Source organism: Lontra canadensis, unplaced genomic scaffold (genome assembly GCF_010015895.1).
Source record: "Lontra canadensis isolate GAN:19392208 unplaced genomic scaffold, GSC_riverotter_1.0 scaffold13, whole genome shotgun sequence".
NCBI lineage: Eukaryota > Metazoa > Chordata > Mammalia > Carnivora > Mustelidae > Lontra > Lontra canadensis.
In genome coordinates, this window is record NW_022631007.1 from 29,552,786 (window position 1) to 29,573,906 (window position 21,121).

General features: G+C 35.7%; 1 protein-coding gene across 5 annotated transcripts in view; it reads left to right on the plus strand.

Moving 5' to 3' along the window:
* Positions 1 to 21,121, plus strand: part of TANK (TRAF family member associated NFKB activator) — an 89,262-nt gene that overhangs the window by 59,519 nt on the left and 8,622 nt on the right. For all 5 annotated transcript variants that reach the window (XM_032857944.1, XM_032857943.1, XM_032857940.1 and 2 more), the window contains exons 5-6: positions 18,910 to 18,986; positions 19,632 to 19,747. In XM_032857944.1, coding sequence (XP_032713835.1) covers positions 18,910 to 18,986; positions 19,632 to 19,747 — 193 coding nt within the window. The remainder of the gene's footprint in view (positions 1 to 18,909; positions 18,987 to 19,631; positions 19,748 to 21,121) is intronic.

The window sequence follows — 21,121 nt, forward strand, 5'->3', positions numbered from 1 at the left end:
GGTGAGAGAGAACCCCAGGCAGGCTCCATGCCCAGTGCAGAGCCTGACACTGGGCTCAATCCTGCATCCTGAGATCACAACCCTAGGCAGCAACAGAAGTTGAACATTTATCCGACTGAGCCACCCAGGTTCCCCTGAGTTGCACTTCTTGTACACCACCATGGTTTGCACGGTCTTTCTTGATGAGACATTATTTTGGCGAAGGGTCATTGCATCATCCATCATACAATAAAGGACCCCAAATTTTACCCCCAAACTTAACCAGCTTAAAACAACAAATATTTATTATCTCAACGGCCTGTGGGTCAGAAATTTGAGAGTCACTTAGTTAGATGGTTCTGGTTCAACATCTCATGTGATTAAAGTCAGGATATGGGCAAGGGGTTCAGTCATCTAAAGTGTTGGTGTCGTTGAAGGACCCACTTCCAAGATGGCTCACTGACATGACTGTTGGCCGGAGACTTCTCCCTGTGGATCTTTCCTCACAACCAGGCCAATAACTTCTTCAAAGTAAAAAAGTGAGAGATCCAAGAGCTCAAGAAGGAAACCTCAGTGCTTTATATGACTTAGTCTCTAATAATCACATACCTTTGCTTCCACTTTATTCTGCTCAGTAGAAATAAGTTAAGAGATGCTCCAGAGGCAAGGAAATAAGCTCCTCTTCTTGAAAGGAAGAGTACCAGAGATTTTGTAGATGTATTTTAAAAGTATCATGGGATTGTAGATTGTGGTATACAGAAGAGGGTACCAAAGATCACGGGTGTGGGGTGTAATATTTAATTGATACGATAAAAACTAGTGAAAAAAAGTAGAGGACCTTGGCAGAATTTAATAGTAAATTCAACTTCCTGAATCCTATCACTGTTAATCTCAGAAGAAAAAAAAACCATAGCTTCTTCTCTTAAGAACAATTTCAAAAATTCTAAACATGAATGTAGACTTTCCAGAGAATAGCGGAGCAGTGTTTTAAAGAACCAAGAAACTGTTGCCTGTTGTTACTCTTTTCTTGTAGCCAATTTTAAAAATTGAAAATTTGGGGGCACCTGGGTGGCTCAGTGGGTTAAAGCCTCTGCCTTCAGCTCAGGTCATGATCCCAGGGTTCTGGGATCAAGCCCTGCGTTGGGCTCTGCTCTGCAGGGAGCCTGCTTTCCCCCCTCTCTCTGCCTGCCTCTCTGCCTACTTGTGATCTCTGTCTGTCAAATAAATAAGTTAAATCTTTAAAAAATTTTTTGAAAATAATGTAGGAAGTCAGATAACGCAAAAATATACATACTTATTCTTCACAAAATTACTGTCTGTTATTTGTAGAACACTATTGTCAAACATAGTAACATGTCATGAGGGCATTTATTTAAATAACAAATTGTCTTTCTTAATGTAAATATAAATTGGCATTGTTTAATTCACTTTTTTAAAAGCCAGGATTGTAATACACTGGGTCACTTTTAAGATCTTGGAAATAAGAGATTTCTGTAATTCTGCTTCGGGAAAGCACTTCAGTTGCCAAACTAAATAGTATTCTAGCTGCCCAGGGTTTAACAAAAATTGTTTGCTCTCATCTTTCGATCCTATTTTTTGTTTTTGTGGAAGTTACACAAAAGTCTGGATAGAGTATTTGGATGCAAGAAAATATGTAGAGAGCAATAATATAGAATACGTAGAAGAATTTGGTAATACTGGTAAATTCTCTTCACTCATTCATTAACTGGACTGCATGTGTACCTGACATTGCAAGCCACTGGAAGAACAAAGATACTGTCCCTGCCATCTGGCTTAAAGTCTTGATTTAGTTAAAAACAAAAAAAAAAAACTGACATTACTGATTGTTGTAAAGTCATTTCAGAGTTGAGGATCCAGGATACAAAGTATAGTGTGAGTTTATTTGAACTTCTAACTAATTATTTAAATAGAGCTCATGTGTTTATGTGTCCAAAGAGCTGATTTTTGCTTTATTTTTGATTTTCTGCATATATATCTAGTTTATTCTTTATACATGTCTTTTTTCATCTGACTTACATGCTTGAAGCAAAAGTATAAAAATACAGAGAATGCAGTTGTTACTGAAAGATGCCAGTTAGACATTTGGCACATTTCTAATGTTACCTGTCATTATGATTAGGTCAGCGGATGTGGTAGCTTTGAGGAGCACAAAGATTTTGTGGGTCTAGAAGAGTGAAACAGTGATGGAGCTGTGAGCTGCCATCAGTGCTAACAGTAAGGAAATCACATGCACTGTACCTGGCAATTCTAGTATATACAGAGGCTCTGTCATGTTTGAAGAAAGCTGATGTCTAAAAATTCACTTGTCAGTCACTTAGGCGAGAAGTATTTGAATTCCTCCTATTTGCCTAGTCTTGCTAGTCACAGACAGGAATGCCAAAAAAAGAGGAAGACAAGATCCACCTCCTTTAAGGAACTATATAACCTAGTTGGAGAAACAAGGATTTGGAGATGCTAAGCAATAGCAAACATTATAAGACAATGCGAAGTCTTAATTATATGATAAAATGAAACATTATAATTTTATGGTACAGATAAAACATGTAGGACCTTAATTTAAAAATAAAAATTCCTGGTGAGCTGAAGGTAGGCTTGCAGGGACTCAACATTTGGTTCAAGTAGAGGAAAAAAAAACACATTCTTAAATGCGTATTTTTGGTAATCTATGGAGATATGTAGATTTACTGCAAGATTTTAATGGAAAAAGAATTTCTAGGCAAGAATCAAAATTATTACAGGCCACTTTGGAGAACATTATGTAAACTGAAAGCTGGGGTGCCAGGCTGATTCAGTCATTAGACCATGTGACCCTTGATTTTGGGGTCATGAGTTCAAGCCCCATTTGGGTGCCAAATTACATACATAGATACATACATATATACATATATACATAAATTAACTAAGTTAGCTAAAACTGGGGGTTTTGAAAGAGCATTTCATTTACTATAACCTTTTTAAAATGACATAATCATGACTGCAGAAGACAGAATGCTCCCTGCCATTTTGTTACTTTATTCTATAGATGGTACTTCAGTGAGAGGCATTGCTGTGTTCCTCTAGTTGTATGTATGACAGTTTCAGCAAGCAGGTTATGAACTTTAACCCTGCTTTACTCTCTGGACTTCTGTAACTTATAAAATCCTAGCTTCACAAGCCTACATCTTGGACAGTATCCCCATCCTTGAACTGTTCATTTGTCATATACACCGGATTTCAGATGCAGTGCACACTTAGGATCTCTCTGAGTTTAGGCCACCTATAGTTTCTCACTTTTCTATTGCAAGTCTCTTAAACTATATTTGTCAAGTGGCCATATATTGTCCAAGTACCTGGTTTTATATGCATTATAAAAGCTTTATAGTAGACTACTGTGATTATGAATACCTTGATAGATGTTAATGTCAATACATACAGCAATTTTTGTGAAAATGTAGCTGATAGAGCCTCCCATCTATAATTTTAAATACTGCTCTAACAACAAAACCATAATATGAAACCAGTTAGGTTTTGCAAGAAGAGCTCTTAAAATGGAACTCACAGCCTTTCCCCCCTTCCTTTAGCAGGTTAATATCTGCAGCCATTAATAATTTGGTTGGGTTGTTTGGTTTCTTTTTTTTACTAAAAGGTATATAGAAACCTTTTCAGATTTCTCCTCTTCATGTAGATGTTGTTCTGTTGAAATACCTTATTTTGGGGCATAAGCATCTGACTCTTGATCTCAGCTCATGTCTTGATCTCAGGGTCATGAGTTCACCCTCCGTGTTGGGCCCCACACTACGTGTGGAGCCTACTTAAAAAAACAACACCTATTTTACCTTACATATATTTGTTGCTCAGGCAGACACTGCTGTATTTAGAAATTTCTATTTTAGTCCATTAAAAACTGCAAGACCAGTCTGTATCATGTACTGAACTGATTTAAAATAAATCTACATGTTTATTTAAAAAACAGATTGTCATATGTTTTTCATCATTTGAATAAAAGTTAGAAATCAGACCATTAGTCAAGATATGTAGTAACTATCAAAGGATTTCTGTGGCAAAGTCAAATTTGGTTTACATCACCTGAACAGAGTACCTTTTCTAAGAGAGGAACTTGAAATAAATCCATTTATGTTATATTACTCAACTTGGTTAAAAAAAAGAGTTACTGTATTCTTTTGATGATCAATTCTCTCTTTTCATCATCTTTTATTAGAAAGAAGTAGTGATTATACCATCTATACAATGGCACGTGGCAGCCTAAGGTGGGGCTTATGTAGGATGAGAGAAAATGTGTGTGAGCACCCTACTCTGCCTTCTCGGTGAGAGCTAATGTCCTAGTCCCCCTAGTTTTGTTACTAGAGACTGGATTGAATGTACCTTCTTTTAATGTGTAACACTTCTTTGTTTGTTTGTTTGTTTTTGAAGATTTTATTTATTTATTTGACAGACAGAGATAACAAGTAGGCAGAGAGGCAGGCAGAGAGAGAGGAGGAAGCAGGCTTCCTGCTGAGCAGAGAGCCCGATGTGGGGCTCGATCCCAGGACCCTGAGATCACGACCTGAGCACAAGGCAGAGGCTTTAACCCACTGAGCCACCCAGGCACCCCAATGTGTAACACTTCTATATTACTTCTCTTTGGAGACTGGTCTTTGTTTGCAGACCCTCTGGTAGAATAATAATTAGAAGGAAGAAAAACTGAGCCAGTTCATTCATTAAAATTCAGAGTTTTTTCTCAAGTATCATAATAAATATATCAGAGGCTTAAGAAACAAAAAAATATATGTTGATATCCAAAGCATTTTAATATTTACTTTGAAATTTCTGTGGCAGAAATTTTTATTGTTTCCAAATCTGAATTTTTTTTAAGATTTATTCATTTATTATTTTAGAGAGTGGACAGCAGGGAGGGGCAGGGGGAGAGGGCGAGAGAAGAATCTCAAGCAGACTCCCCCTGAATGTGGAGCTTGATCCCATAATCCTGAGATCATGACCCAAGCCAAAATCAAGAGTTGGATGCTTAATTGACTGGCCACCCAGATACCCCTCCAGATCTGAATTGTTAATCCAGCCTAGCCCTTTCCTGTTCTGGGCCTCTGTTTTTTATAATTCAATATGTTATTTTAGGATTTTTGTTTTTATAATAATGGAAGTAATTTTTGAGGAAAGGAAAAAGATGAGAAATGGCATATCACTTTTTAAATTTTCTTCCCGGGCTTCTAAGCAAATTTTATTATTTCTAGTGATGGCTTTTCTCTGCTTACTTCCCCCTTTTAAATCCTTTCCTCACATTTCCCATTTTTCTTTTTTTCTGCTCTTCTCCAGACACCACAAAACAGAGTTCATATACTCTGCTCAGCTGTGATTTCTCTTGACCCAATCATGAAAGTCTGTTCTGTCAGCCTCAGTAGGTTAGTACTAGCCTCCCCATACAATCTAGTTTTCTCTTATAATGTGTCATCCTAAAAATCTCAAAATTTGTTTTGAAGACATTTGTTTTTCAGCGTTATGAAATGCCTCCACATTTGATCTGTTATGATCTGTTGTGTTGTTTTTTGGTTGAATTATATGGAATCTAGTTTCATACAGATATGTAATTGGGAAAGGGAAGAATATTTTAATAACCTTTTTAGAAATTGCGGCTATTCTCTTTTGATACCGTACCAAAATTCAGTAAGTAGTAGTCTCTTAATGGTTAATTGCAATATAAAAGCTGAAACCAGTGAACGTTTCTACTGCTTTAAAAGCCAGTGGTCTGTTTGTACTTTAGATCTTTAACCTATGTGATTTTGTAGCATCATGAATTGGTTATTTGGAGAATATTGGTTCACTGAGCTATGCAGATCTTACAAATATTGACTATGATATAATGCTTAAAAATCATACTTAATATCATACTGATGTCATCATAAAAGTCTTTTAAGGATTGGGCTGTTGTCAAGCTTACTGTAACAGGTATACATTCCCCAAGCTTTTAATTTTCACTTGAAAACTTAAATTTTTTTCATGGACAACAAATCTTGTCAGTTATTTTGAAAGTGAGAGGCTAACTTCATTTGCTTTTGAGAATGTCTGAATAACCATAGCTTACATGTCAGTCATTCTTTCAAGTGAAAATGGCTTTCCATTTAAAAAGTGACTAGTTCAGCTTGCAACTCAAACAGTTGAACCAGTGCTTTTCCCCAAGACAACCTTTGTACTTTGGTATGAACAGAATTTGTGTGTATTTCCTGTTTTATCTCACACAGTATTTAAAAGCTAATAACTCAGGAACAAAATTTAGTAAAATTAATAATTTTTGCTGTCGAATCAAGAAGATAGCTTAGGAGCCCCCCCACCCCCGGGATCCTTTTTTTACTGAATGTGTGGCATTGAAGAGTACAGTGACTCCAGTTTAGTTCCATGGCCTCGATCATACTCAGGTGCTTGCAGTTTCACTCACTGTTGTTTGTGCGTCATCAGTATAAAGGCCAACAAAGTAAAAAAGGCAAATAACATCTAATAGTGTTGTAATAAGAGTTGACTCCATGGATTTCAGGGTCAGGGATTTGATCTTCCCCTACTTACTAGCTAATAAGTGAGCCGGTTACTGCTTCACGGGTGCTCTAAGAATTGAGACTCCTGAATCAGAGGAAAAAGATCTTTATTATACACAGCACAGCAAGCAAGAGCATTATTATTTGCTTTGGTCCCTCCTGGGGATGGGGAAGGGTAATGCGGTGAGACCAAGATGGATGCCTGCATATGCACTGAGTTGCATTAAAGGTGAGAAAGCCTGAGCTTGGGAGATTTATCATTTTATAGCAAGCAGTCAGCAGCCTGTTCCTTGTCCAAGGGAGACATTATCTTTCAGGTTTACCCCCTGCAAACACAATCCCGAAGCTATCCCACGTAAATAACAGTCAGAGCCTTGTATTCTTGGCATATGCAGCAAAAATGTGCAGGGACACTCAGGGCCCATGTAGATTTCTCTCCCAAAAGTAGATCTCCTGCTGAGCAGAGAGCCTGATGTGGGCTCAATCCCAGGACCCTGGGATCATGACCTGAGCCGAGGGCAGAGGCTTTAACCCGCTGAGCCACCCAGGAGCCCAGTTACTTTTCCTTCTATTGAAATAATGTCATGCTGTAAGAATACTTGAACATCTCCTGAGGAATCCTTATTTATGCCAAGAAGTCGTATTGCTTATTCCTCAGTCCTTTTCATATTTATTAAATAATTGTTCTACATCTTTATCCTTTATGTTGTTGTTGTTACATAAATTAACCCATTTATTATGGGCTAGCACTGTTTCAAATGGTGGAGCTCCTACTGGTCTTTCACCTATTTCAGTCTGCAGACTTTACGGTGATGGCAGAAGTGGTGTTGTAGGTCCAGGCACCACCATTTTCCCACAGGAACCACAAGGCCGGATCCCCAAAGCTCATCTTTTCACATTGGTTTTGCCGTAGAAGGAGCTAGTATACTTGGCATGCTGTTTTTTTTTCAATCTTCACCATTTTCCCAAGGTGGGGCACCAGAACAGGTCCTGTATTTACCAGTGATTCCAACCCTCTTGGTGTGTTTAGCCATGTCGCCACAAACTAGATCTGAGCCTAGAGAGCTATATCCTTAGACCTGAAATCATAGTACTTATATATTGCTTCTGGTTATTTCTCTATACCTCTTGTGTTAAGTCTAGAACAAACTGAATTCTTATTCTAATCTGTTAAAGATAGTGTGGTGCCTGATACATTTCCTGGGGTATCCACAGAGCTCCAGACCTATAAAATGCTACATACTGTGTATTCTTTCTGACAATTTTTAAAGGCATAAGAATATTATGGGTTCTGAAGTCAACAGTAAGACAATCACGTAGCTTCATTTAACCACAGAATCTCCAGCTAGAATTTTTCCCAATATTGTATTTTAACAAGCTCTTAATGGATTTGTAGTCTCCTTAAAGATATTTTATAGAATTTGGTCGGGGGGAGGCATGGAAGGCTCACCTAATTTTTCATTTGTACCTAATATGTTATACTTAGGCAGTCTTGCCGTGTTATGAAACCGAAGTTTTTTCCTGAAAGATTTTTTTCTATCCAAGATGGATATCTTTTGTTTTCTCTCTCCCATTTTGTTTACATGTAGTAGTGTTGTGATTTTTGTATTGCAACTTAATTTTCATCTTAGTAATTCCGTATCAGATGGGTTTACGCACATTATTTCTACCCCTAATTGTCTGTTTAACATTAGGAACAGTATGTCTCCCTCTACATTGCATCCACATAATGTTGCAGGGGCTCACTTACTTGTCCATATTCCTTCAGTGTGTCATCTGGAATTTACTTCTGCTGGATGGCCAGATAGCTGCAGTAACTCTTGCTTTCCTTCTTGCTGCAGCTGATGAAACATTCTCTTCTCCTCTTGTCTTGAGGACAAAGTGGTAACTTTTTTTCTAAAGCTGAATCTAAAACTCTCTCCTTCCTACTTTTTTTCTATTTCTTTTTGACATGAAGAAGATAATACATCTTGGCATTTTATTGCCCTTTGTCAGACCTACAGTTTTGTTTTGAATTTTACTATTCCAGGAAAGTGTAATCTCACTTTCTTTAAGGTTTTATCTTACCCTAAGATAAATGATGCTAAGGAGAACATCCTTGTATTTTAAAAGGAAAATGAAGGTTAGAAGTATGAACCATATTTGAGGAAAAGGTAATTAGGTTATGTTTTAAAACTTGGTCTACAGGGGCGCCTGGGTGGCTCAGTGGGTTAAGCCGCTGCCTTCGGCTCAGGTCATGATCTCAGGGTCCTGGGATCGAGTCCCGCATCGGGCTCTCTGCTCAGCAGGGAGCCTGCTTCCCTCTCTCTCTCTCTCTCTCTCTCTCTCTCTGCCTGCCTCTCTGTCTACTTGTGATATCTCTCTGTCGAATAAATAAATAAAATCTTTAAAAAAAAAAAAAAAAAAACAAAAAAAAAAACTCTTAAAACTTGGTCTACAGTAGATAACACAACAAGTGAAAAGGTATTGGATCAAAAGAGATGAGTGATTATAAAGAGAGAAGGGAGGCCTGCAAGTATAGACTGTAGAAAATGAAAACTCAGTAGATTTGATGTGACAATGAATGGTAAGAAAAGTATATAATGAGAGAAGAACAGTGTACCCATGTCTAAACCTTAGAGAATGCCCACATGTATGGCCTTGGTCAGGGGGCAATGCAAATATCAAAGCTTAAGAAGAAACCTAAATATGTTATACGGTAGCCCAAAAAAAAAAAAAAAATGTTTCAAGGAGGAGGATATGGTCAGTAGTGTGAATACTGTCAAATCAGCAGTGAACAGAATGACAGCTTTAGGAAAAGCCAATGGATTGGTGATTAAGACTGGAAAATTATGGTGAAAGCTCAGAAAAATGAAGGAATTTTTTTAAAAAGCAAAAAAAACCCCTGAGTTTGGGAGTTGGAGCCTCTGTATGAAGAATGAGTACCTAACCAGCTCTCTACAAATAGTATTAACTGTGGAAACATACACAGGAACAACTCCCTGAGGAACTGGACACTGAACTTTGCATATTTTAGAAAGGAGTCAAATGTGGAGCAAGTAGTCACCTCATAGTAAATTACTGATTTTCTGTAGTTCTGTCCTGAGAGTGGTCATAGTTGCAGTGGCTGAAATTGCAATAGAAAGCCCACCATCATTCTGGCTGGAAGAAACAGGAAGGAGAATGAGCTCAGAATAAGCCTGGTCACCAGAGAGAGTGAAGGAGCCCCAGAGAGGAGAGAGCCAGAGAAGAAAGGACTCAGGCCAAGTCTGGCTGTCCCCTGAGGTCATGGATGTGCAGGGGCAAATAGGAAGCAGTTTGCAGCTAAGGCTTATAAGACAGAACTGATATCTGAATTGTCCTTCATCAGGTTAATTGCCTGCAAAACCATTACCACCCTTGGCACCATGTAGCATAATGTCGCCACAACATACTCACAATGTTCAGAGTACAGCCCAAAGTTATTCAATTTGTGGAGAGTCAGTTCTGCCCAATTTCAACGGAACACACCAACCCTAAGTGGATCTACATAGTGAAATTGTTAAACAAGGGGTTTAAATCAGCTATGATTTAAAACCGTAACTAAAACCGTAACTATGCCCAGTCCTCTATTAGGATATTGTTGGGGGTGGGGGGGGTAGGAAGATAATTGAGGTTTTGAGAAGAATGGAATTAATGATAAGATACTCTCCATTGTCATGGTTAACTTCTAATAGTAAGTTTGACAAGTAAACAATGAAATTTCAGTTAAGAAACTATTACCAGGGGCACCTGGGTGGCTTAGAGGGCTAAGCCTCTGCCTTCAGCTCAGTTCATGATCTCAGGGTCCTGGGATCGAGCCCCACATCGGGCTCTCTGCTCAGCAGGGAGCCTGCTTCTTCCTCTCTCTCTGCCTGCCTGCTTGTGATCTCTCTCTCTCTCTGTCAAACAAATAAATAAAATCTTAAAAAAAAAAAAAAAAAAGAAACTATTACCAGATTATTTCTGACAGCAAGTGAACTGGTTTGGCAGAACTCGAGTAAATCTATCTAGGTTATTTTCAAATGTAAATTTCTACTTGGGCATTCTTGAGCACAAAAAAAGGCCATACCAAAGGTTTTTTTCCCAGGCAAAATTAAAACATCAAAACTTGGCTTATCACTGCTTCTCAGTGAGAAATGTATTTGTTGTATGACAGGTTTTAGAATCTTAAAATTAGTTTGTACTGGTGCGATGTGTAAATGTTACCGTTCTGTATCCACCTCACCGTGCTAACTGCTACTAAGCTGCCGTGGCAGCCAAGTCCTATACTTGAGAAGTTAAGAGCCTAGACTGATGAAGCTGGGGTTCCACTTGCAGCTACTCCATCTACTGGACTGTAGGCAAATTTTTGGACCTCTTCAGAGCCTTATTTACTATGGCAAACTTTAAAATCAAAGTATCTATTTCACAAGATTATGTGGGTTAAGTTAAATAATTAATAAATGCAAATTGCTTAAATAACAGCTATTTTCATAAACATATATTCAGTTCAACATGGTAATGGTATAACATAAAATTTGTGGTTAATATTTGAAAAGGATTTTTCCAAGTCAGTTCATTTTAAATTTAGTGTTTGGAGAAGGGGTGGGACCAACTTTTATAAATTGGTCATTTAAGGTATTCATTTTCTATTTTGCATAAAGAGGCATTCTCACAATTTGGTATTTCTTCTTAAGAAAATAAATTCAGAAAGATGTGCAAAAGGAACCTAATGCACAGTTAAGTTTCAAAAGACAGACTGTAGAAAAGTATTAATCTCTCTTAGCTTCAATTTAACTTAATAGAATTGAAATTTTAGTCATTGTGACAGTACTGGTAAAGGATTTTAACTTTTTTTTTTAAAGAATGTTTTATTATAGCATTGATAGTGATTTTTTTGGATTTACATTAAATCAGAATCCTGTGAAGAACTTGGAAGTAATTGGGGTATTTAATTTTATCCTTATATTGTTTATTTTCTTGCTGCTTCCTTCAGAACCCTGGAATGGGTCCCATTTTGCCTTGAAATTGTTCCTGCACTGGCAGTGGGTTTGCCTGGCACACTGTGTCATGCCAAACAGACAAGACGTGTAGGATTTGTGTTCCTCTTTCTTTGCTAGATTTTCAGTAATATTAATGAGGGTGAGAGAACCATGGATTTCACACAGCCACAAATTCTTATAAATACAGTTTTCTTATATTTTTTTATTTGCCTTTTGTCCTCGAGCTTTTTTTACTATGCCTTTATATTCTCATCAAATCTCTTTTTTGTAATTTTTTTGGTCATTCTTTCCACCTTAATCTCTTCCTTGTCTCAGCCCTTTTCTCACTTTCTCCCTGTTTTAGCCATATTCAGTGCTTGACTTTACCCTAACATCTTTGTCTCAACGTATCTAAAACTGTTAAAAAATACTCAACCTCAGTTTCTTCTTTAACATTTCATTCTTCGTTTCAGTAATCTAAGTGATAATTGAATTCTTGTTTTCAGATTGTTTTTCTACTGCTCATTTGTTTCTCCTTTTTTTTTTTTAAGATTTTATTTATTTATTTGACAGAGAGATCACAAGTAGGCAGAGAGGCAGGCAGAGAGAGAGAAGGAAGCAGCTCCCTGCTGAGCAGAGAGCCTGATGTGGGGCTCGATCCCAGGACCCTGAGACCATGACCTGAGCTGAAGGCAGAGACTTAACCCAGAGCAACCCAGGCATCCTTCTCCTTTTTCTTTTTTTCTTTCTTTCTTTCTTTTTATTTTATTTCTGGGAAGAAGAGGGTGGAGGACATGCACGAGCAGAAGGGAGGGGCAGACACCCTGCTGAGTAGGGAGGCTGAATGCAAGGCTTGATGCCAGGACCCTGGGATCATGACTTGAGCGGAAGGCAGAGCTCTCTCCCTGGCTGAGCCACCCAGGCTCCCTATTTCTCATTTTTCTGTAGAAGACTTATCAAGCTAGTATTTATAACTCTTCCACAGTTTATATTTTCTTTACTAATCCATCCTGTCTCATCCTGGTTTATTTCTTGAATTACATTGTTCTAAGTAAGAGCATAGCTTTCTTTTCTGTCTTAAAAGTATAATTTTAGGGGCGCCTGAGTGGCTTAATCGGTTAAGCTTCTGCCTTCGGCTCAGGTCATAATCTTGGGGTTCTGGGATGGAGTCCTGAATGGACTCCTGCTGAGTGGCGAGTTGGCTTCTCCCTCTCTCTTTGCTCCTCCCCCACACTCTTGCTCTCTCTCGCCCTCTCAAATAAATAAAATCTTTAAAAGTAAGTAAATAAAATCATAATTTTACCAAGCCTCATTCAGAAACAAAATCAAGTATTGGCTACACTCAGTTTCCTAAGCCATCTAAAAATAAATATTCCTTTTGCATCAACTAAATTTTAGAGGGAATCTTTGGTATGAACACTGAAATAGAATGATAGTCATTGTTGTAGTTCAAAATGTGTCATTGCAGACTTACCGCTTTATTTAGTGTTAGCCTTTTAAAGTTTAAATTCCATATAGGAGAGATACATTGTATTAATGAATGTGGTATTATCTTTAAAAGTTTCATAACAAAGTTTAATTTCCTAACCTCAGTTGCTTAAAATTTTTAAGAAAAAACATAATTTTGAACTTAAATTTTATTGCATTTTCCCCTGCTTTATGGAGGTATAATTAGCAAATAGAAAATATATATATTTTCAGTTTACAATATGATACACTTTTTTAAAATTTATTATTTATTTGAGAGAGAGAGAAGGGCTGGGAGAGGCAGAGAGAAAGAGAATTTCAAGCACACTTCCTGGTGGTACTCAATCTCATGACCCTGAGATCATGACCTCAGCCAAAATCAAGAGTCCTACAATGATACATACAGTGGGGTAGTATTAACTACAGTCACCATGCTATACATGACTTCATACATCTTCAGAACTTAACTCATCCTGCATAACTGAAACTTTGTACTTTTTGACCAACATCCCTCCACCATTTCCCCCACCACCACTATAACCCCAAACCCTGGCAACTACCATTCTACTTTTCTACTCTGTAATTCTATGATTTTGGCTTCTTTACAGTCCACATATAAGTGAGATCATTCAATATTTGTCTTTCTGTGCCTGCTTCATTAGGATGATGTCCTCCACATCCATGTTGTCTCAAATGACATGATTTCCTTTTTTTTTTTTAAGGTTGATATATTCATTGTGTGTGTGTGTAATTTAGGGATACTGACCCTCCAGATAGTTGAAAATCTACATACAATTTTTGACTTCCCAAAAACATAACTACTAGTAGCCTGTTGACCAGAAGCCTTACTGATAACATAAATAGTCGACTAACACATATTTTATATGTTATATGTATTATATACTGTATTCTTTGAGTAAAATAAGCTATAGAAAATAAAATATTAAGAAAATCATAAGAAAAATACATTTACAGAAGTATACTGTATATACTGAAAGACATCTGCATAGAAGTGGACCTGCACAGTTCAAACCAATGTTGTTCAAGGATCAACTGTACAATATTCCATTGTGTATGTGTGTGTGTGTAAAATATATATATATATATATATATATATATATATATATATATTATACACACACTACATTTTCTATATGTATTCATCTGATTATGGACACTTCGGTTGAATCCATATTTTGATAATTGTAAGTTTTCTTTATTTTTCAAATTGGTTTATAAAAGGCTTTCACTTTTAGTGCTAAATATTAAAAAAAAGGTAAGCATTGGTGGAAACCTACATTTCTTTCTTTTAAGATGTTGATATCTAACAGATCCCAGACTCCCAACACACACACACACACACACACACTCAGACACACACAAAGTTTTCCATTATCTTTGCATGAAGAATAAATCTGGTTTGGGACTAACAAAAGTATTAGCCACTTTTTCTTTTCCCTCCTTAAATATCATTGCATATTCAACTGGCCCTGGAACATACATTTTTTTATATGATACCCATCTATGAGAAACTTAAATTGATTTACACTAAAACAAAATTCTCCCAATTCACATAAGAGGCAATTTAAGGAATCATTTCACAACATCTTTCAACTGTTTTAAATGGGTTTATCTTAATGATTTAGTTGAATGACTTATCCAGCGCCATAGTGGAAGTGTAAATGAAAAGTACGACGTGTAAAGCTCTTATTTCAGTATTCATTCCACAAGTTCGGCATTTCCAAACTAGTACTTGGAACAGTTTATAATGTTAAGTATTTTAAGTTTTAGTACCTCAAAATAAACTCATTTGTTGAATGATTTAACGTTTAAAGTCTCCTAAAATATAATGTTCAAAGTTCCCTTGCTTTCTTATTTGAAGTTGCAGTAGCTTCAGCTTCCTGCAGTGCAGGGTCCGCTTGGATAATAGTTGAGAATAGAAAGAAAAATACAAGTTATCTCTTTTAATGTTTACTTACTCTCTGGGATGCTCCACGAACTGCGTGGTCTTTATTAAGTAAATTAATTTAGCATTGAAAAGCAAGTCTTGAGTTTCTGGGGATAATGTTGGAGTTGCCATTGACAACACCAATTCTACATCTTTTGAAAAATAAATGACTGTTTTCAGAAAGTTGTGTCAAATAGCTACAGTGGAAAATAGCATTGATGCATTATACCCATTCTAGATAAACCTTGCTTCCCAATGTCAGAACTGCTCACCATTTTTGTCATTTGTTGAACTAACATGTTAAAAGATCCCTTTTGAAATTTTTTGGGGGGATGCTGGAGACCAGAAATTTTCATTCAGACTATATCAAAAGATTTATTTGGTATAAATGATAGAAGATTCAGTGTATTGCTTAGTACAATTGTAATGTTTTTCTTCAACAACAATAATAATAATAATAGTATGCAGGGGCTGTATTCCTAATCCCAAAAAAAGTTGAAGACCTTAAATTTACGTACTTCATGGAAATTTCTCAGTAAGAGAGTCCTACCTTTACCCCCTACCATTACACCTCAGGAATCTTTTCCAGATAAATTCACCCACACCAGTTATCAAATTTAAATGTCAGAGGGCCACCTGGGTGGCTCAGCCTGTTAAGCTCAAGTCATGACCCAGGGTCCTGGGATTGAGCCCTGTAAGGGGCTCCCTGCTCAGCAGGGAGTCTGCTTCTCCCTCTCCCTGCTGCTCCCCTCCAGCTCCTACCCTTACTCGTGCATGTACCCGCACTTTCTCCCAAATAAATACATAAATAAAATCTTTTTTTAAAAATCTAAATGTCAGAGTAGTAGGTTGACACAGGTTATTTGCCAAACCATAAAAAGTCTATCATTCTTTTCCTTCCTCTTCCTTCACCTTCATCTCCTCATCTCTACTCCCACCCCCTTTGTTTTTAAGATTCCTTTAACATCAGAAGCAATCATTTCAGGTACTGATCCCCAAATGAGTACTTTGGAAAATGGAATAGTCTTTATGACTTTCTGTAAATATCTTCATTTAAAGGTTAAAATTACAGAGCACAGCTTGAACACTGCAGGTTTGAGCTGAGTGGGTCTGCTTCTATGTGGATTCTTTTTTTAATAAATACAATACTGTAAATGTATTTTCTCTTCCTCCTGATTTTTGTAATAACATTTTCTCTAGCTTTGTTACAAGAATACAGTATATAACATACAAAATATGTGTTTCTGTTATGTGTAAGGCTTCTAGTCAATAGTCTATTGGTAATTAAGTTTTGGGGGAGTCAAAAATTACACATGAACAGGCGACTGGGTGGCTCAGAGGGTTAAGCCTCTGCCTTTGGCTCAGGTCATGATCTCAGGACCTGGGATCAGCCTCGCATTGGGGTCTCTGCTTGGCAGGCAGCCTCCTTCCCCCTCTCTCTCTGTCTACTGCTCTGCCTACTTGTGAGATCGATCTCTCTCTCTCTATCAAATAAAATCTTCTTAAAAATTACACATTGATTTTATATATGGGGTTGACACTTCTAATTCCACATAGTTCAAAGGTCAACTATACTTCTTTTTGGTTCTTTCTGGCTCCTAATAAAATAATTTTGTTTCAAACTGAGAATTTCTTTTTTTTTTTTTTAAGATTTTATTTATTTATTTCACAGAGAGAGATCACAAGTAGGCAGAGAGGCAGGCAGAGAGAGAGATAGAGGAGGAAGCGGGTTCTCCGCCGAGCAGAGAGCCCGATGCGGGACTCGATCCCAGGACCCTGAGATCATGACCTGAGCCGAAGGCAGAGGCTTAACCCACTGAGCCACCCAGGCGCCCCATACTGAGAATTTCTAATAGTAGATTTTTAAAGGAGACTAGTCATTTCATTTAATCATATTTAATTTTGATTTAACATTAAGTTGTCAAGTGTTTCTGTCCTCTTAATATTACCTTTTCTCTAATTATACAGATTTAATATAATTAAGTATAATTTAATATAATTTAATGTATTAAATTTAATATATAATATAAAATATATTTATAATATGATTTAATATACAATGTAATATAGATCATTTAATATGATATAATTTTTTTTTAAAGATTTTATTTATCTATTTGACAGAGACCACAAGTAGGCAGAGAGGCAGGCAGAGAGAGAGGAGGAAGCAGGATCCCCGCTGAGCAGAGAGCCCCATGCGGGGCTTGATCCCAGGACCCTGAGATCATGACCTGAGCCGAAGGCAGAGGCTTAACCCGCTGAGCCACCCAGGCGCCCCAATATGATATAATTTATTTAATATATAATATATAACTTATTGTATAATTATATATAAATAATATATGTTTTATAATATATATTTATATTATGTTATATTATTACATATAATGTCTTAATATATTTATATATTAAATATATTTTATATATTTTATATATTTATATAATATAATTTAATATAATATCTTTTATTTTTTTAAGTATACTCTATACCCAATATGGACTTGAACTCATGACCCTCAAGATCAAGAGTCACGTGCTCTGCTGTGTGAGTCAGCCAGGCACCCCTTAATAAAGTATATATATAACATATATAATATAGTTTGTTTTCATACTTGTGTCATCCTGAATGGTTAGCTGTCTTAAAATGTTGCCTTTTTTCCTAGTCCACACTAAAATCCATTGAGTGTTTAAATGTACATAACAGTAATGAAAAACCTTGTATACTGCTTTTAAAAACAAACTGACTGTGAAAATGTCTTCTAATGTGACTGCTTTGCAAGCTCAGTAAAGTGCTTTTAATCCAGAAGAAGACATGGCCTAAATGTTTTCCAGACAGAAAGCATGCAGCAGCAAATGGTATTTATTTTACTTTAGTGTGACAACGTAAAGTATATAAAATCACAAATTGTTTGGGTTGCCGAGATTTTATTTTACTAATTAAAGGAATGCTGTATTTTAGAAATGTTAAGCAAACACTCTTAAGAAAAAACTAGAAGAGTAAAGCAATAAACTGAAATAAATTGGAGAAGATATTAATTTTTTTAAAAAATTGGAATCAAGGCTTTTTCTTAACAAATGAAACTCCTAAGAAACTGAAAGAACTTAAAGTAAAATTAAAAGGGGTTATACTCAGATGATAAGAAACAGTGAGGTAAAATCATCAATTTTAATAATGGCTACAATAACCTTAAATCTTAAAAAGTCGCTAAATACAAATGTCCATGGTTTTAGTTTGAACTTAAATAAGACCTATAAAGTTTTGGTAGACTTATAATTTATAAAGCCATCTTCAAATCTTTGAATTTGTCAGTTTGTGTCTTTAGAAGATACACAAAGTTTTCTAGGTATGATTAACGATTTTTTTAAAAAATCCAAACCATGTAGTGGATTTATTACATGTTCTTTAATGTTGACTTTTAAGTGTCAGAATAAATGTAATACCAGAATAAACCACAGGGTGGGAGTGAAAGGCAAGAACTTAGCTTCAGAAAGTAGCTTAAATACATCGTTGTGCTATCTTTAAAATGCTTGTTAAATACTAAGGTGCTGTAGCTTGGTTTTCTTTCTTCCTCTAAATATAGCTACATTTCTCAGCAAAGAATATGTAACAAAATACAAAAACATTGATTTAAACATATAGGCCAATAATGGGAAAGAAGTAATTGCACATACATACAGGTTTTTTCCCTAGTTGCTGGTAATGCCAGGTGCTTGATAATCAAAGTAACAATTTCAATCAGTACTTGAATTTGAAAGTTCTTGAATTGTCAGTACTGGAAATAGTAATTACAGAAGTTACCAGAAATACTTCTTGTCTCCATCCTATTTTTCTACCTTAATTTTCCTTTTTCCTGATTGTTCTCATTTAAAGAAAAAAAAAAATCTATGTATATCTATAAGCTACGTAAATATACTTTTCCATGAGAAAGATGAATTTTCCATTGTATTTTCTGTTAACCCATTCTCATTTGAGTTTAGAAGCAATTTAAAGTGGTGATTATTTTGTATCTTTAAGGTAAGAAGACAAGAGGTTTCTTCTCCTAGAAAAGAAACTTCACCAAGGAGTCTTGGCATTCCTTTATTCCATGAAAGGTAGTTCTATATCTTTTTTTGCCAATTCTAAATATCGTGAATTTTGAAATATATTTTTATTTTATATTTTTAAACTTTGAAATTGTAACAAAATAACAGCCCTTTAGAACTAGAAGAGACCAACCCAAGGCTCCTCCAGGTTAAAATGACATATGTGAGTCATACAGTGAATAGCAGAGACGGATTTAAAAACTAAAAGCTCTAATATTTAATAAACACAGTATTATGCCACATTATTTTATATGGACAGATTTTAATGTAAAATGAGGAACATTTAATTTTCTTCTATTTAAAATGCTTACTGAGAACAAAAATCAATACATTGAAATTTCTAACGTGAGAATGAGACAACCAGCAAAAGTGTGATTTATGATAAGTAGATATGCTAGTCTGTGCTACATATATGTATCAGAACTTATTTTTTTGGGGGGGGGTATTAGAACTTTTAATTTGTTGCTTACTTTGTACCTTTGTTCCTGGTTCTCCAAACATTAAAGTAATTCTTTGGGAGATTTTCTAGGATTTTAAAATAATTTTTTTTAACTTTTCAATAATTATGGTATATAAAATGGTGCTATTTAAGTTTAATAATGATTTTAAAATATTTGAAGATAAAGCTTTGTATTTTAAAATATTTATTTTTAGGGCTTATATAGAGAAGACTTTCCAGGATCTAAAAGAAGAATTTCATAGATTATGCATGCTAGCAAAAGCACAAAAAGGACACTTAAGCAAACTTAATGTACCAGCCACTGCAACTGGTAAGGTTTGATTTCACACACAGTAATATTAATTTGATTGATTTAAAGTTATATCTTTTTGATTGTGAAAATATTTCTAAATGCTTATTAAGTGCTAAGGATCTGCAGTTTGCACCTCCCACCACTTATAATGGGTAAGTGCTGTCTGAGTTCTGTACTGTATTACATTATCTAATGATTGGCTTTTTTTCTTTATTGTGTGTGGGACTTTATAGAATGAATTGAGTAATGTAATTAGTAATCATCTGAATGAGAAGTCCCACCTTGGAAGAAGTACAAAACAAATATAGAAAGTCTTTCTCAAGGTTTTCAGTTGCTATTTGGGGGTTTAATTAAACATTAATTCATAGGTTAGTAAGCAACCGTGAACTATCATATATAAGCTAAGTAAAATTATAACATCAGGTTTGTTTTTAACTTCTGCTTGAAAGTTGATTGAACACTATGGATTTTTATAATTCGGTTTCAGAAATAAACATTTCACATTTCATGAGGCCAGTTCTGTTGGAGATATGAAGTACAAATTTAGTATAAAATATAACTTAAAAGGAACATCTGTCTTACACATGTGTTACAGAGTGTGTTTTAAAACCTTTACCCTTTCCTAAAACCCCATCCTGGTGTTTGCTTCAGTCGTTCATATGAATAGCAAAATGTCAGGGATTGAATCTGGCTACCAAGCACTCTGTAAACAAAAGAAAGGTAAACTGATCATTTAAAATGATAAATTCGCCTTTACCTTTGTGATTTGAGATATTCTGCGTACCATTCCCAAGAGATGTGATTTACAGTTTTCACTCTGAAAGATGTTGCAGCAGTGCTGTTACCCCTTTAATTAAAGATCACTTTCCATTTCTAACAGCTCTTATATCTGGGCTATTTAGAAATCATTTTATAGTGTAAATTTACTTTTTGCATACTACTACCACTTTATTTTCAGAAAAGGTACACAATGTGGTAGAGAAGCAAAACAGTCTGTGTAGACCGACATCATTTATTTCTTCCCCTTTCTCTTCTCCCTCCCCTAAAAGAACTCTAATTTTTTCACCTGAATCTTTGTCGTTTTCATGAGAAATTGATCTTTTGTGTAGACTCAAGGCAAGAAGAATTATTTTTATTTAAAATGTACTAGCTATAGAGATGCAGTACATAGAATTCATAAACATTGTTTTTTTAACATCAGCATCTTTTCAAAACATTGTAATGGTGATATATTCATTATTACACAGAGAACCTACCCCATTATCAATGGCTTAATACTTTGACCATTTTTAAATTGCACAGGTCTAAATCTGAGTATGTATCTGTCAACTAGGACACTGAGTGTTTAACTTCAATTTCTTTCCCACTAAAACTGCTTCCTAATGTTACTTT